Source organism: Schistocerca nitens, chromosome 2 (genome assembly GCF_023898315.1).
Source record: "Schistocerca nitens isolate TAMUIC-IGC-003100 chromosome 2, iqSchNite1.1, whole genome shotgun sequence".
Classification (NCBI taxonomy): Eukaryota; Metazoa; Arthropoda; class Insecta; order Orthoptera; family Acrididae; genus Schistocerca; species Schistocerca nitens.
This window is the reverse complement of record NC_064615.1, coordinates 718,288,632-718,304,344: the sequence shown is the minus strand read 5'-3', so window position 1 is coordinate 718,304,344 and position 15,713 is coordinate 718,288,632. Positions and strand designations below refer to the sequence as shown.

At 43.9% G+C, this 15,713-nt stretch overlaps 1 protein-coding gene across 4 annotated transcripts in view; it reads left to right on the top strand.

Annotated features, from left to right (window-relative positions):
- LOC126236895 (schwannomin-interacting protein 1 homolog) overlaps nucleotides 1-15,713 on the top strand; it is an 816,191-nt gene that overhangs the window by 291,359 nt on the left and 509,119 nt on the right. For all 4 annotated transcript variants that reach the window (XM_049946538.1, XM_049946537.1, XM_049946536.1 and 1 more), the window contains exon 5: nucleotides 11,052-11,524. In XM_049946538.1, the coding sequence (XP_049802495.1) occupies nucleotides 11,052-11,524 (473 nt within the window). The remainder of the gene's footprint in view (nucleotides 1-11,051; nucleotides 11,525-15,713) is intronic.

Here is a 15,713-nt window from a genome sequence, read left to right as displayed (position 1 = left end):
TAAACCTAACTAACCTAAGGACAACACACACATCCATGCCCGAGGCAGGATTCGAATTGCGACCGTAGCAGTCGCGCGGTTCCAGACGGAAGCGCCTAGAACCGCTCGTCCACCGGGGCCGGCAATGGGATAGCGGCCGGCCGAAGTGGCCGTGCGGTTAAAGGCGCTGCAGTCTGGAACCGCAAGACCGCTACGGTCGCAGGTTCGAATCCTGCCTCGGGCATGGATGTTTGTGATGTCCTTAGGTTAGTTAGGTTTAACTAGTTCTAAGTTCTAGGGGACTAATGACCTCAGCAGTTGAGTCCCATAGTGCTCAGAGCCATTTTTTGGGATAGCGATATGCACATGTACAGATGGCAGCAGTGTCGGGTACACATGGTATAAAAGGTTAGTGCATTGGCGGAGCTGTCATTTGTACTCAGGTGATTCATGTGAAAACTTTTCCGACGTAATTACGGCAGCAGGACGGGAGTAACAGACTTCGACAGAGGAATGGTAGTTGGAACTAGCTGCGTGGGACATTCCATTTCGGAAATCGTTAGGGAATTCGGTATTCCGAGATCGAGAGTGTCAATGGTGTGCCGAGAATACCAAATTTCAGGCATTACCTCTGCCCAAGAGCAACGCAGTGGCCGACAGCCTTCACTTAACGACCAAGAGTAGCTGCATTGGCGTAGAGTTGTCAGAGATAACAGACAAGCAACACTGCCTGAAATAGCCGCAGAAATCAATGTGGAACGTACGACGAACGTATCCATCGGCACAGTGCGGCGTGCTTTGGCGTTAATAGGCAGTGGCAGCAGACGACCGAGGCGAGTGCCTTTGTTAACAGTACGAGATCATCTACAGCGCCTCTCCTGGGCTCGTCACCATATCGGTTGGACTTTAGACAACTGGAAAACCGTGACCTAGTCAGAAAAGTTTCTATTTCAGTTGGTAAGAGCTGACTGGTAGGGTTAGAGAGTGGTGCAGTCCCCCCCCCCCCCAGTGCTATGGACCCAAGTTGTCCGCAGAGTCCTGTTCAAGCTGGTGATGGCCCGATAATGGTGTGTGCTGTCTTTACATGGAATGGGCTGGGTCCTCTGGTCCAATTGAACCGATCATTAACTGGAAATGACAATGTTCCGCTACTTGGAGGTCATTTGCAGCTATTCACAGACTTCATGATAGAATTTTTATGGATGGCAAAGCGGCATGTCATTGGGCCACAATTGTCCGCGATTGATTTGAGGAACAATCTGGACAGTTCGAGAGAATGATTTGGGCACCCAGATTACCCGACATTAATCCCATCGAACATTTATGGGACATAATCGAAAGGTCAATTCGTGCAGAAAATCCTGTATCGGCAGTACTTTTGCAATTATGAATGGCTGTACAGGCATTTGTGCAAGGGACTTGACAACGACTTGCTGAGTCCATGCCACATCGAGGTGCTGCACTATGCCGGGCAAAACGAGGTCCGACATGATATTAAGAGGTGTCCCATGACTTCTGTCACCTCAATGGATATTCATTTGCAATGCGTCCTCATCACCAGATCAAGAAATCAAGCAACTTTGTCTGTTTCCCATTGGGGGATTTTCCACAGCACTCCTCAATACATGGTAGAAAGTCCCCTCGCTCGGAAGCAGGCTTGAATCAGTCGTGGCATACCATCAGTGAGATCATGGACCAAATTGTCGCACTCTTCAATAATGCGTAAATCGTACAGAGAACGTGGTCGTTGTCGACGTCCAAAAACAGCTCGTTCCAGTCAATCCCACAAATGTTCGACTGGGTTCATATCCTGGGAACAGGCAGGCCACTTCATTCTGATGATCTTGACATGCTTAAGAGTTCGTGAAACCAGTAGGATGAGCGCGTGATTTATCATCCATCAAGATGAAATTGTCACCAAAATGTTGGCGATATGGACTCACTATTGGTAGCAGAATCTCGTCCTTGAGCAGTTAGATGGTCCTCAACCACCACGAGAGATGTACAACGACCGCATATAATACCACTTCGGAACGTCCCTCCACCAAAACCTTGTTGCACATCTGGGACACAGCGTTGGTGGCGTTCTATATTACCGGGTTCTCTCCAAACACGTTTTTCGTTAATCAGGGTACAAACAAATCCCAGTTTCGTCCGTAAACAACAACGAACGCCAGTCCTGAGACGTCCATTCTGCACGATTTCTTACCCATCTATAACGGAGCCCATGGTGTTTTGGTGTATGTTGTGGTGCTCGCCATGGTCTCCACGAATGGAGATTTCCATCATACAGTCAAGAATTTGAAGTGATTCATCACGTCCTGTAGTCTCTTCGAACATCGAATCTAGTTCTGCCCACGGTTTCTTTGAACATCCTGTACACCTGTCAGACGTTGTGGCGTGCGAGTATTGTGGTTTGATTGCGTGTTGTATAATTTCACCAAGATTACAATAAAACTAGTTACTTATTATCAATGTAACATGAGGTTTTATTTAAACACTGCTTTTGCAGGCTAATGACCGTTATTTTGTTAAAGAAATCTCCATCTGGAAACGTGCAGCAATGTTGTCTGTCAAGCAGTGTAAATGGCACTGAGTTGCAGATCGTTTATCGAATTTAACATCACTGTTATTCGAGGCGGCAGTACTTTTCTTTCTGCAACATGAACAGTTTTGACACAAATACTACACGCACTCAACACTAATGCATTTTTCCTGTCAAAATATTTCATAAAAGTTGTTACGAAATAACCAGGCTTCATACATCAGCGGATAAGAATTTATATCACGTAAGATGCTATTTGCACTATATTTAAAGATTATTCACAATCTTAAGTCGAATTTATTTCCTCAAAGTGGGTTCTGGGCCACCAATACACAATTATTATCGCAATTATGTCCAAAAACATTTTATGTCCGTACAGAAAATCAGTTTATTTATTTATTTATTTTTATTTATTTATGCATTTATTTTACCTGGCAAGATTAGGGCCTTCAGGCCCTCTCTTACACCTAACCAGGCATACTCAGATTCAACAAATTTCAGTTTCTACAGAACATTAAGGACATATTACATGTTATACAGTATTAATGTTAAGAAAAAAATAGAGATTATAAACGTAGTACAATGATAATTATAACAATCAAAAATTAATTATAACAATCAAGAAGAATAATAATAGTAATAATAATAATAATAATAATAATGACTATGTATATGAAAGTAAACATATTTTTCTTTTATGAATGTCAGTCCTATTGCTAGTTGGGAATTTTCTCGTTATATTCTTGCAGCTTGTGAGTTATTCTCATCAAGCAGAGACATAAGACGATAGAATGGGGTGAAAGAGATATAGAAGAGGTAGATAGGTTAGAGGAAGAGAAATAGAATGGTAAAATTCGAAGCTATGATGGAGAGGAGAAAGAAAGAGATGAGAGGGGCCCAACAATGGTGGCTATACCGTCCCTAATATGTAAGTCTTGAGTTCACTCTTGAATGTTGAGTGGTTCCGGATAAGACGCAGATCACAGGGGAGCGCGTTCCATAGTCGTATGGCTGAGATGGAGAATGACATGGAGAAAGATTTTGTGTTATGTAAAGGTACAGCCAAGATGCTAGACGTATCCGATCTGGTATTGCGGTTGTGGAATGATGATAGGTGTTTAATGTGAGAAGATAAGTATTGGGGGCACCAGTGGCTAAGAAATCGATGAAGTAAGCACATCGTGTGGAGATCGCGTGCCTTATGTGGGCGTATCCAACCTAGCTGGCAGTATGAAGGACTGATATGATCATACAACCGTATATTGCATACGTATCTAACGCAAGCGTTCATCACTAGCTCGAGGCGTCTCGAATTTTCACTATTTGTGCCGTGTTGAACTACATCACAGTAGTAGAGATTAGGCAAGACTAGTGTTTGGACTAATTTTTGTTTAACATGGGTTGGAAATATTTTTCTAAATTTCTGAATTGCATGTAGGGAGGAGAGCGATTTCCGGCAAGCTGTAACTGTTTGTTCTTCCCAGTTTAGGTGTTCATCCAAGATTATTCCAAGGTCTTTTACTGTTTTTTGGTATGGTAGTTGGGTACCATTGAGGTGTATTTGAGGGACTGTTTCGTGAAAGTGCCGACTGATTAACTTTGGATGAGATATAAGTATGACCTGGGATTTCTTGGGGTTTAGTTTCAGACCTAGGTTCTGTGCCCATCGAGAAACAGAGCAAAGATCCGCGTTCATACTCGCTACTGCGTCAGCAATGTTCTTGGGGCTTGCACTTATGTACAGTTGGATGTCGTCGGCATATAGATGGTAGTTGCAGGAGTGAATCACTGAAGAAATATCATTAATGTACAGTGAGAAGAGTAATGGACCAAGGACGGAGCCTTGGGGAACTCCAGAGCGCACGTTTTTCCATGATGACTTTTCCGACCCACAAATGACTTGTTGACTTCTGTTTTTGAGGTAGCTGTCGAACCAGTGTATTGCGCTGTTTGAGAAATTCAGCTGCTTCATTTTAATTAGTAATATATCAAAGTCAACTGTATCAAAAGCCTTGCTAAAGTCAAGCAGTGTTAGGATGGTAGCTTCACGTCTGTCCATAGCATGTTTAATGTCATCAGTTACTTTGATTAATGCAGTTGCTGTACTATGGTGCTTTCGAAAGCCTGACTGATATTTGTCATGGATGTTATGAGTTTTGAGGTAATCCGTCAGCTGTTCATGGACGATGTATTCTAGGGCTTTAGATATTGCAGGTAGTATGCTGATTGGCCTGTAGTCACCTGGCGACTTAGGGTTGTCAATCTTGGGTATAGGTTGAATTAAACTTTGCTTCCACTCAGTAGGATATGTACTACTGACAAGAGACAGGTTGAAGATGTCTGTGATAACTGGGGTAATAGTGTCTACGACGTTCTTGATCATGCCAATGCTCACTCCATCATTTCCTACTGCCTCGGAAGAGATTCTCGTAATTGCCTTGTGTACTGTGCCGGTAGTGACATGTTTTAGGAAATACTTGTCTCTCGAGAGATTGATATCTTGGGGCTGGTAATTTGTCGCTACGTGGCAGTTTACAGCTGTTGAGAAGAAATCGTTTAATTCTTCTGCAGACGCTTGATAAACAGCGTCAGATCTTCGCTTCCCTATACCGAAACTGCGCAGCTTTTTCCACAGTGCGGCAGGTTTTGATATGCCGCATACGACAGAGCGGGCATGTCTGATTTTGGCATTCCTCACGCTCTGCTTGGTTCTATTTCGGAGTTTCCTATGAGCTTCGTACGCCTCGGGAGTTGGGTTACGCTTGAAGGCCCTATGTGCAGCATCACGTTTATTCATTAACTGGCGTAATGCAGTGGTGAGCCACGGAGCGGGAGCTCTCTTTACCTTGACAGTGCGTTGAGGAGCATGTTTATCATACAGTGCAATGATTTTGCGACATAATTCCCGAATTTTTCCGTCTAAAGTCGGTTCATTGCTTATATCATACCAAGGGATGTCTGAGCAATCCTTTTGAAGAGCGTCATGGTTAACATTTTTTAGGTTTCTGTAGGTTACCAGGTGAGATTTTTCTTTGGTAGTATGCACTGAGTAATTTAAGAATATCACGTCATGAGCAGAGAGTCCTGGAGCGGATGTCTGATTGGTGCGAATTATTTTATCTGGTCGCTTTGTTGCGATTATATCTATGAGTGTATGGCTGTGTGGCGTGTGATAAGTTGGGTCCAGCGGTGTTAAACTCATATCATTGGAGCGGAACAGTCTCCTTAGTTTTTCTGCAGAGGGAGATTTTAACTGTAAGTCGATGTTTGTGTCGCCCATAATGATTATGTGTTCATACAGTGTCACGAGCGAGGACAGGGCAGACTGAAAGGAGGACATAGCACCGACGTTTGGAGGTTTATAGATTACTCCAATTAGCAGTTTCTGATTTGATGTATTTATTTCGAAAAACAAGAACTCTGCTTCTCCTTCGCACTTTGCATCCGATGTGCATAGTATAGTAGGTCTCAGATCAGAGCGAACATAGGCACCCACACCACCCCCGCGTCGTGTTTCACGATCTGCCCTAAGGAGAGTGTAACCAGTGATTCGGATAGCGTCGGAAGAGACCAAGTTTCAGAGACGAGGATAATATGGAACAGCGATTGGCAGAACAGGTTACAGAACTCGTCGAAGTGAGCCGTTAGCGACTGAGCGTTCGCGTGGGCCACAAAGAGCCCGCCGCCGGAAGCGGTCCGTCCCATTGTGGCCGCCTGTAGGACCGAGCGCGCTCCGTTTACCTGCTGGCCGGAAGAGGGACAAAAGCTGGATTTCGCGGGGGAAGACATATTTACAGGTGTGTCCAAGGTCGTGACTGACTCAAGCGTCTGTGGGCTAAAGGTGAAAGACAAGCTGGAGGTATCGGAGAAGGGAGCGAAAAGAAAGATGGAAAGTGGCAGTGGTGCTTACGAAAAAGATAATAGTAGTAGTAGTGGTAGCGACGAGGATGAAAATAACAGATATAGAAAGGCGGTTTTAAGGAGATTCCTGTTAATGGTGAATGTTAATTCCCGTTTGACTGACAATATGAATATACATGAGCACTTATGATACACAAATAAAGAAGCAATATCTATGTGAAACAATTGACTGATTTTAAATAGAGTACTTATGGTACTTATAGAATTAACGAAGCAATATTTACGTAAAAAAATGAAAAGAAAGAATACTAATTAACTTATATTAGACAGAGTACAATATGAGACTTTGTGTCTCGCGAGATTTCGCTCAGTCTTTCAGTTCGGACATGTTCGTCACCGTTTTCCTCCCTCCTTCCATCTTGACTACGATCCTGCCATCCTGAATCCATACATTTTGAAGGCCGAACTGTGTGATCGCAGTGTTCAAAATTTTTAGTCTTTCGCGCGTCAGATCTTCCCTCAGGGTAACCCCACTCTTGGCGAGTTTTCTTTTCTGAGCAAACACTTCAGCTCTTTTCCGATATGACACAAATTTAATTATTATGGGCCTGGGTTTCATGACACCTGGTATCCTGCGCCCAACACGGTGGCTTCTGTCAATATCGGTCACGTCGATTCGCACGCCAAGTTTTTCACGCACGAGGCTAATGACCAGGTCGTCGGTGTTTTCGCGATCGTTTTCAGCTACCCCGAACAAGCGCAAGCTGTTCCTTCGCTGATACTGCTCGAGTTCATCGGTGGCCGCAGACAGTTTAGCTTCTAGGTCGGCGGCTTTTTTCTCTTGTGCGGCCAGGGACTTTTTAAGAGACTGGATTTCGGTGCTGTTGCGCCCGACAGACTCTTGCAGTTTGTCCATGACCGCGGCCGTCACAGAATCCGTGATGGATTGCACGATTACGTCTAGCGTGTCTTTGCTGTGCAGCGCCGCACTCACCTGGGACCGGACGAGCTCCCCGATGTCGGGAAGCGAGGCCTCACCTGCCGCCGGAGACCGGGCGCCCGCGCCGCCTGCGCCCCTGTAGCCTCGCCTGCTGCCGCTTACTCGTGCTCTTCCCATTTTTCACTCACTTATCACTTATCACTTGTGGTAATCAACGGAGAACAACACACCACGGCAAGTAACTCTTGTTTAGTCGGATGCACACGTTGTGGACTGCCGCACTTCTCTGTAACACCTTCAATGAGCGGAAAAACTCGCGAGCCAAAGAAACGCGCGTCACTCAGTGGCCGCCATCTTGGAATCAGTTTAAAACTGCTGCTGCAATATTTCACTAAGATGACGGCTAACATAAGACAATCACTTACCGATTCTGCTTCAGGCCCTGTTTTACTACTAACGGAAATACAGAAGCGTCCGATCTTACCCGCCGGCTTTGACCCATGACGTCACAAATACCGCGGAAACGACCATAAACAACAATTCCAATATGGCGGATATAAAAACATCGAATACGTATTGTAAACACTGAAATACACAAGTTTCACAAAAAGCCTAATGACTGTAACGGGACAAGCGTGGGAAATTGGGGGTTTTTGGGTGGGGAGAAACTAAATATGTCTTTATGCGGTGGGGGGAGTCTGCAGTGCCCCCCCATCCCCCCACAGGCTTCATTAGTGTCAAATCAATAGTTTCGAATCATAGGCGGCCGCTGCCGCGGCCGCATTCCAAAAAAAAAACTCCCAACCTAACCTCAAGTGGGCTACGCTACAGATCAATATGTTCATCAAATTGCTTCATATTACGTATACATGTTCTTTAAACAAGAGTACATCAAACCATGTATTAGGTTTTCCGCGCCGTAATGACGTCACACACCACAACACGCTTACGTCACGGGTCAAAGCCGACGAGTAAGATCGGACCTTTCTGTTGACCCACTACTAACAAATAATATATAGTAAATCTTTTTTGTAATTCACTACATGCATTAACATTTGAAAATATTTCTCAATGTTAATTGCTTATTATTCAGCATTTACCAATAAACCGCGCTGTAGATCAATAGCGCTAATGGATGCGCTTCTTTTGTAGCTGAGCAGAAAACTTAATGTTTATATAGGACGAGAATTACAATAAAATAAAACTTTAAACAAAGAAAATTCATTTCAGTGACACAGAAAGTCTATTTTTCAGATATTGATTAACAACATAATAGAGTTTTCTATAGATCTCTGTGTTACGAGACATCAATCACGTCCGATCATTATAACAGTTCGAACAAGAAGAAGGATTATTCTAGAAGAATCATAGATAACGAATGATGACTATTTCCATTATCTTTTTCCATGAGTATTGCCTGAGATATGATTTAGAAAATTAAATTATGTCACTGACAATAATTATTTATTATTATTTTAGTATCGATGAAGTCAGTTTTTATTGATATCACGAGAATGTTCACTCCAATTCCACATGCATTGCTGTCGTGAATAATGTTCTGAATAAAATATAGTCGGAGATATTACAACGTTCATTGCCTGTGCTTTGTAAGTCCTCAACACAGCGAGTCAGCTGGAACCGATTCCATGTCCGCTCCACATCACATCGATTCCGGAGCACATGCCGAGGAACTCACTGTTGACGAGCCTTCTGTGCCTAACGTGATGATGCGGACTTGATCAGTGGTCGCAACTGTCGTTCGTGCCGTGAAGGATGTTCACTCTACTATTCCACTGGTGTTTCTAATGCGTCCCTACTGGTCGTCTACTTACATATGATATGCTGTAATCCATTCCATTGCGGGGTTCTACCGTAGATGGCACTCATGGTAACTGCGTGTATGTTGCTGAGCAACAGTCATACAACCATTTTTAAATGAACACACCGGCATTTGATTGTATTGTGTTTATTTAATTGCGATCCAGGTTTCGGCATTTTGTCACTTGAAAATGGCATAAAAACCCGAAACCTGAGTAATAATTATATAAACAACAATAGTTAAATGGCGGTGTGTTCATTTAAAAAATAAAAAAGTCAGGAGTGACTTTTCGATGGGTACAAGAACAGTACCGTCTGTATATCCAATGTGGCAATTAAAATTTTACGACAACCTTTCTTAATTATCTGGATGTCAATGAGACTTTTAACCACTGCTGTGAAAACGTGGGATGGACTTCCACTTCTGCTTCCTTGTACCATACCCAACAGATTGTCGAACGCCATGTTCTCCGCCTACCTTTTTCGATCCGCTTATCCTACTCCACCCGCACACTCTAAAAACTTATAAAATTGCCCTCTCTACTCTCCCATCTTGAACACCCCCTGGTATCGCCCCTGCTCAATGACCTTGGTACTCTGCCACGCCTCTACCACCACATCCCCCTAACACTACACCATCATACCCTTCTCTTCCTCTCCCAGCTAAACTTTAATTGCCTTCCCTTGCCCAACTATGAAATCCGTCCTACATACACGAGTCCTACAAGATGCCTGCCAACCTCCCTTTGTCTGGACTCCCTTACTCTCCACTCCTTGAGTCTTCGTTTGGAACCACATCCTTCTTCACTCTTCCCACATCCCTCCTTCTCGATACTCTTATACCTGACACTCTACGATCACCCTTCACATTACTCATCTGTGTATCCATTTTCATCAGTCACCACATCGGCCTTTTACGTTTTACCACATCGAACTATCTGTTGTTATACAGGGTGCGGCGCTTAAATCCGGACAAATTTCAATTTGAATTTCCCGCCATATCGTAGTCCCGCCGGAGGTCGCCATTGGCTTTATTGAATGCCATAGGCGTCTAGTAAACAGTCAGAACCTCTAAATGGCGGAGATATTATGGACAAACGCTGAGTACAACCGAAGGGCCGCTATTATCGAAAGTCTTGGCGCTGGGTGTTCGCCCACTGGAATAGGACTTTTCTTCGGATACCCGAGATCAACTGTTTACGATATTGTGGCGAAGTATAATGCTTCGGAGAAGGTGTTGTGTCCAGCGATGGTGATATCACGCCGCCACAGTGCTTTGGAAAGGGGCAAACCGTCATAAAAGAAGTTTATCTCCAAGTTTTGATGAATGTCGTGAAACCGTGAATGGTAACTGTGGCCTCGGGAGACAATATGTCTTTCAACAGGACCGTGCACCATCTCGTATGAGCCACTTAGTCCAAAACTGGCTGTCGGATAACGCTTACATGTTCTGGTCAGAGGAGTTCTGGTCCCCGAATAGCCCAGATTTGAACCCCCTCGACTACTGTGTGAAGCACCGCACCCTGTATATTCCAGAGCAACATTCGTTTTTCAGCCCTCTGTGTCTCTATTTTGAATAATTAAAAAATCAGCCGTATATATATTTTATAATAATTTACGCAACTGTGATCTGTCTTTTTATTGTGCAAGACATTCATATTTGTGAACCACCATGTATAAGTTTTTATACTACGTTTTTCCAAAATAACTTTCATGTGGATGAAAAGTGGTAAACTGTATCCGCTAACAGCCCCCCCCCCCCCTCTCCTTCGCCCATATAAGGCGGAGGGGCTGGGGTGAAATGACAGTAAAGAAAACAAAGGAAGACCACTATAAAAAAGGCAAGCAGATAGGTTGACGGTGAGAATCCCGACACGTAACAAATGCCTGCCCGCTGGTACGTTGCAGACCCCGGAGCTCAGAGCAGCAGTTCGTACGGCGCGGGCCACGACAGCGAGGCGTGCGGCGAGGAGGGCAGCGTGCTGAGCGTGACGAGCACGAGCACGAGCGCGAGCACGAGCAGCAGCGGCGGAGGGCGGCGGCTGGGGCGCGCCTGCTACGCCGACGACAGCGACGAGTACAGCGACGTGGGCTCGGTGAGCAGCGACGACGGCAACTGCCGGCCGCCGTCTGCGCCCGCGCGCGGCTTCGCCAACCCCAACTACCCGGGCTTCCAGCACCTGGCGCGCCGGCTCGCGCGCTCCCCGGGCGCCGACGGCGACGACTCGTCGGCCGACGAGGTCGAGCCGGAACCGGAGCCGGAGCCCGAGGTCGACGACGACGACAACGAGGCCTGCAACAACAACAACAACAATAATAATAACAACAACAATAACAACAACAACCACGACGACAACAACAACCAGGAACAGGAGGACGAGGTATGTTAGCTGACTACACTCGGGAAATCTGTAGTTAGTTTTATTCGTGTAATTTCCGAACACTTCTTAACATTTTAGTACTTTCAACAATGCAGCCCAGTCAGCAGTCGTGATAATCTAATATATAAGAAACTATCAGCCTCGATTGCGGTAATGAAATCAACCTTTACCTAGGTTTCAGCCCAAGTAATTGAGCCTCGCGACCCCTATGGTGGAGGGGAGGGGGGGGGGGAGAGTTAGGGTTTCTGGAGGTTGCATTTATCATTTAATATTGATTCTTGAAAGTTTGTAAGTAGGCTTTATTCAGATAGTCTGCGCTTATTTTCATGGATCTTCCACATCAGTTTCTTCAGCATCTCATGACACTTTCGCATAGTTGAAACAAACTTGTGACCATTCGTGTTGCCCTTCTTTGTATACGTACATTATCCCTAGTTAGCCCTATTTGGTGCGGGACCCATACACTTGAGCAATAGTCTGTGATGTGTTACATGATTATTTTGAAAGCAGTCTTCTTTGTATAGTGATTATATTTCCCTATTATTCTATCCATGAACCGAAGTCTGCCACCTGTTTCCCCTACATTAGTCTACGTGACTGTTCCAGTTCATATCCCTCTAAATTGTTACACCCACGCTGTAGCATAAACTGATGGACGCCAATTGTGGCTCAATGAGATTGTATTTATAACATATTATTTCGTTTTGTGGAATCTTCCCATGTGTCCAGGTACACTTCCTCCTCTCGTGATTTTTGAATAGTGTATACGCTATTATTAGTTGAAATTTATTGTAGAACTCAGTCTTTGTCTCTCATTTCTGCTACCAAGCCAATATTTTCTTGTAACTCTATTCCTTCATTTACGATAGCGTTCCAATCATCAAGATTATTAGATTTTCGTATCCCTTTACATACTGAACTACGCCTTCAGTAGTCTCATATACTGACCCTCTCTACATCTGTTGTTTGTGATGTCGGCATGCATACCTGACTGATTGTTGTTGGTGCTGGTTTGCTATCGATTCTGATGAGAAAATCGATCAGATCAAGTATTTCTTTTGTTAGCTACTCTTTGTAGTTACCTATATTTGTGCATCCAACGTTCGTTATTCCTTTTTAAGATCTGACCATCCCTCTTCATCTGATTATTGCAGTATCTACAGAGTTCGAGAACTTCAAGCGTATCTCTACAGGGGTCTAGAACTTGAGACGTATCTCATCATTCATCGGCAATTCAGTATCCCACTTCTTTGCACATTGAGTTATCCGGAAGGTTCTCTTAAATTTCAGTCTTCACTTCACCATTACTAAATTTTGATCTGAGTCGGTTGCGCATTGCACTTTGAAATCTGATTTCAGAATTTCCATCTACCCATAATAGAGTCCAACTGGACTCTTCCCATGGTTCAAAATGGCTCTGAGCACTATGGGACTTAACTTCTAAGGTCATCAGTCCCTTAGAACTTAGAACTACTTAAACCTAACTAACCTAAGGACATCACACACATCCATGCCCGAGGCAGGATTCGAACCTGCGACCGTAACGGCCGCGCAGTTCCAGACTGTAGCGCCTTTAACCGCTTGGCCACCACGGCCGGCGGACTCTTCCCATGATTCCAGCTCTTTTCAAAGTATATTCCCTGCTGTTGTGATTATTGATCAGTATATTTGCTATTACTAGCTGGAATTTATTGCAGAACTCAATTAGTGTTTCTCCTATCTCTCATGCTGCGAAGCCCATATTTTCCCGTAACTCTGTCCTCTATTCCTTTCCCTACTGCAGCGTCCAGATTCCTGTCATTATTAGATTTCCATCTTCCTCTTCATCTTGAATTATTCGGTAAATATCCTGACACACTTTCTCTACATCTTCATCATTTGGATTTAACACCGGCATGTACACATGAGCGCTGGCCGGGGTGGCCCAGCGGTTCTACGCACTACAGTCTGGAACCGCGCGACCGCTACGGTTGGAGGTACGAATCCTGCCTCGGGCATAGATGTGTGTGACGTCCTTAGGTTAGTTAGGTTTAAGTAGTTCTAAGTTACAGGGGACTGATGACCTCAGAAGTTATGTCCCATAGTGCTCAGAGCCATTTGAACCATTTGTACACTTGAACGATTGTTGGCGGCGTTACTTCGCTATCGATTGAGACGTGTGCAACCTTATCACTGAACTGTTCACAGTAAATCACCTTCTGCTATATCTTCCTATTCATGACGAATGCTACTCCCGTTGTACCATTGTCTGCTGCTGTTGATATTAGCCTATTTACGTCTGACCAGAAATTCTTACTGAACACATCGCACTCGCCGCGCAAGCTGAGAATTTGAAATTTCCAAGTTGACAGTCGAATGTTAAGTCGACATTTGATCTACAAATCTTACAGACAACAATCAGCCTAAGCCCTTCGTGCTGGTGATAAAAGAAAACATGTTGACGTCAACAATGATCCCTTAACGGAACTCGAAGATGACAGATATTTCTACTGACATTGATTTTCTTTGACCTAATAACATTCCATATGAGCGATAAAGTTAACGGAAATAATGTAAGCGTGAGCGTGAAAGAAATACTCCTAAGGCAAACGCATTTTGTTTCGTTCCTTACGAAAAGGTTTATGGCCCATGCCTTTATGAAGACAACAGTAATTGAAACAAGGTATCCTGAAATGTTGCACACGTGACTTTTTCCACAACTTCAGGATTTCTTATTCCAACAGGGTGGAGCTCCACTGCACCGGTTCTGCAACAAACTACGTGCGATTTTTTTTTTTTGTGCTTACGTGAATGAATGTATCTTCCGTACCGCTCTAGCTCAAAACACAAATGAGCTCAGAATTAGAACAACAAAAGCAGTGACTTCCGTCGATGAAGGAATCATTCAGAATTTATGAAATTTCATCATTAAACCGAAGTCAATATTTGACACCAGTTGAACTCTACCGATCTTCTTCTGTCTTCCATTCTTCACCCAGTGTAACCTTACCTCATAGGTAGTATCAATAGGTAGTGTCAATATTTGACACCAGTTGAACTCTACCGATCTTCTTCTGTCTTCCATTCTTCACCCAGTGTAACCTTACCTCATAGGTAGTATCAATAGGTAGTGTCAATATTTGACACCAGTTGAACTCTACCGATCTTCTTCTGTCTTCCATTCTTCACCCAGTGTAACCTTACCTCATAGGTAGTATCAATAGGTAGGGTCAATATTTGACACCAGTTGAACTCTACCGATCTTCTTCTGTCTTCCATTCTTCACCCAGTGTAACCTTACCTCATAGGTAGTATTAATAGGTAGTGTCAATATTTGACACCAGTTGAACTCTACCGATATTCTTCTGTCTTCCATTCTTCACCCAGTGTAACCTTACTTCATAGGTAGTATATTTCCTTCAACTATTTTCCATCGCTGATTTTGATGAAAAGTCACTATTCTAATTTCTACAATCTCTCTCGTATTCCTCTCAGCGTAGTTTATCCCTCATCCACATTGAATGCTAAACATTTTGTCCACTCCAGTCAAAAGGACTTCTAGATACTGCGTAGAGCCTGCCTGAGGACTTTGAAACTTAGCATCGTCTCCAATTTAATTTGCACTTTTATTCGTCTTCCGAAATTTCTTTTCATTTTCTCAGTTCAAAATAAGCTACAGCTCCGTCTTATACACTTCTTACACCGAACTGTGCTAACCTCTTCATCTCAGAGTAGCACTTGCAACCTACGTCCTCAATTATTTGCTTGACGTATTCCAATCTCTGTCTTCCTCTACAGTTTTTGCCCTCTACAGCTCCCTCTAGTACCATGGAAGTCATTCCCTCATGTCTTAGCAGATGTCATATCATCCTGTCCGTTCTCCTTATCAGTGTTTTTCACATATTCCTTTCCTCTCCGATTCCGCATAGAACCTCCTCATTCCTTACCTTATCAGTCCACCTAATTTTCAACATTCGTCTATAGCACCACATCTCAAATGCTTCGATTCTCTTCTGTTCCGGTTTTCCCACAGTCCATGTTTCACTACCATACAATGCTGTACTCCAGACGTACATCCTCAGAAATTTCTTCCTCAAATTAAGGCCGGTATTTGATATTAGTAGACTTCTCTTGGCCAGAAATGCCTTTTTTGCCATAGCGAGTCTGCTTTTGATGTCCTCCTTGCTCCGTCCGTCATTGGTTATTTTAC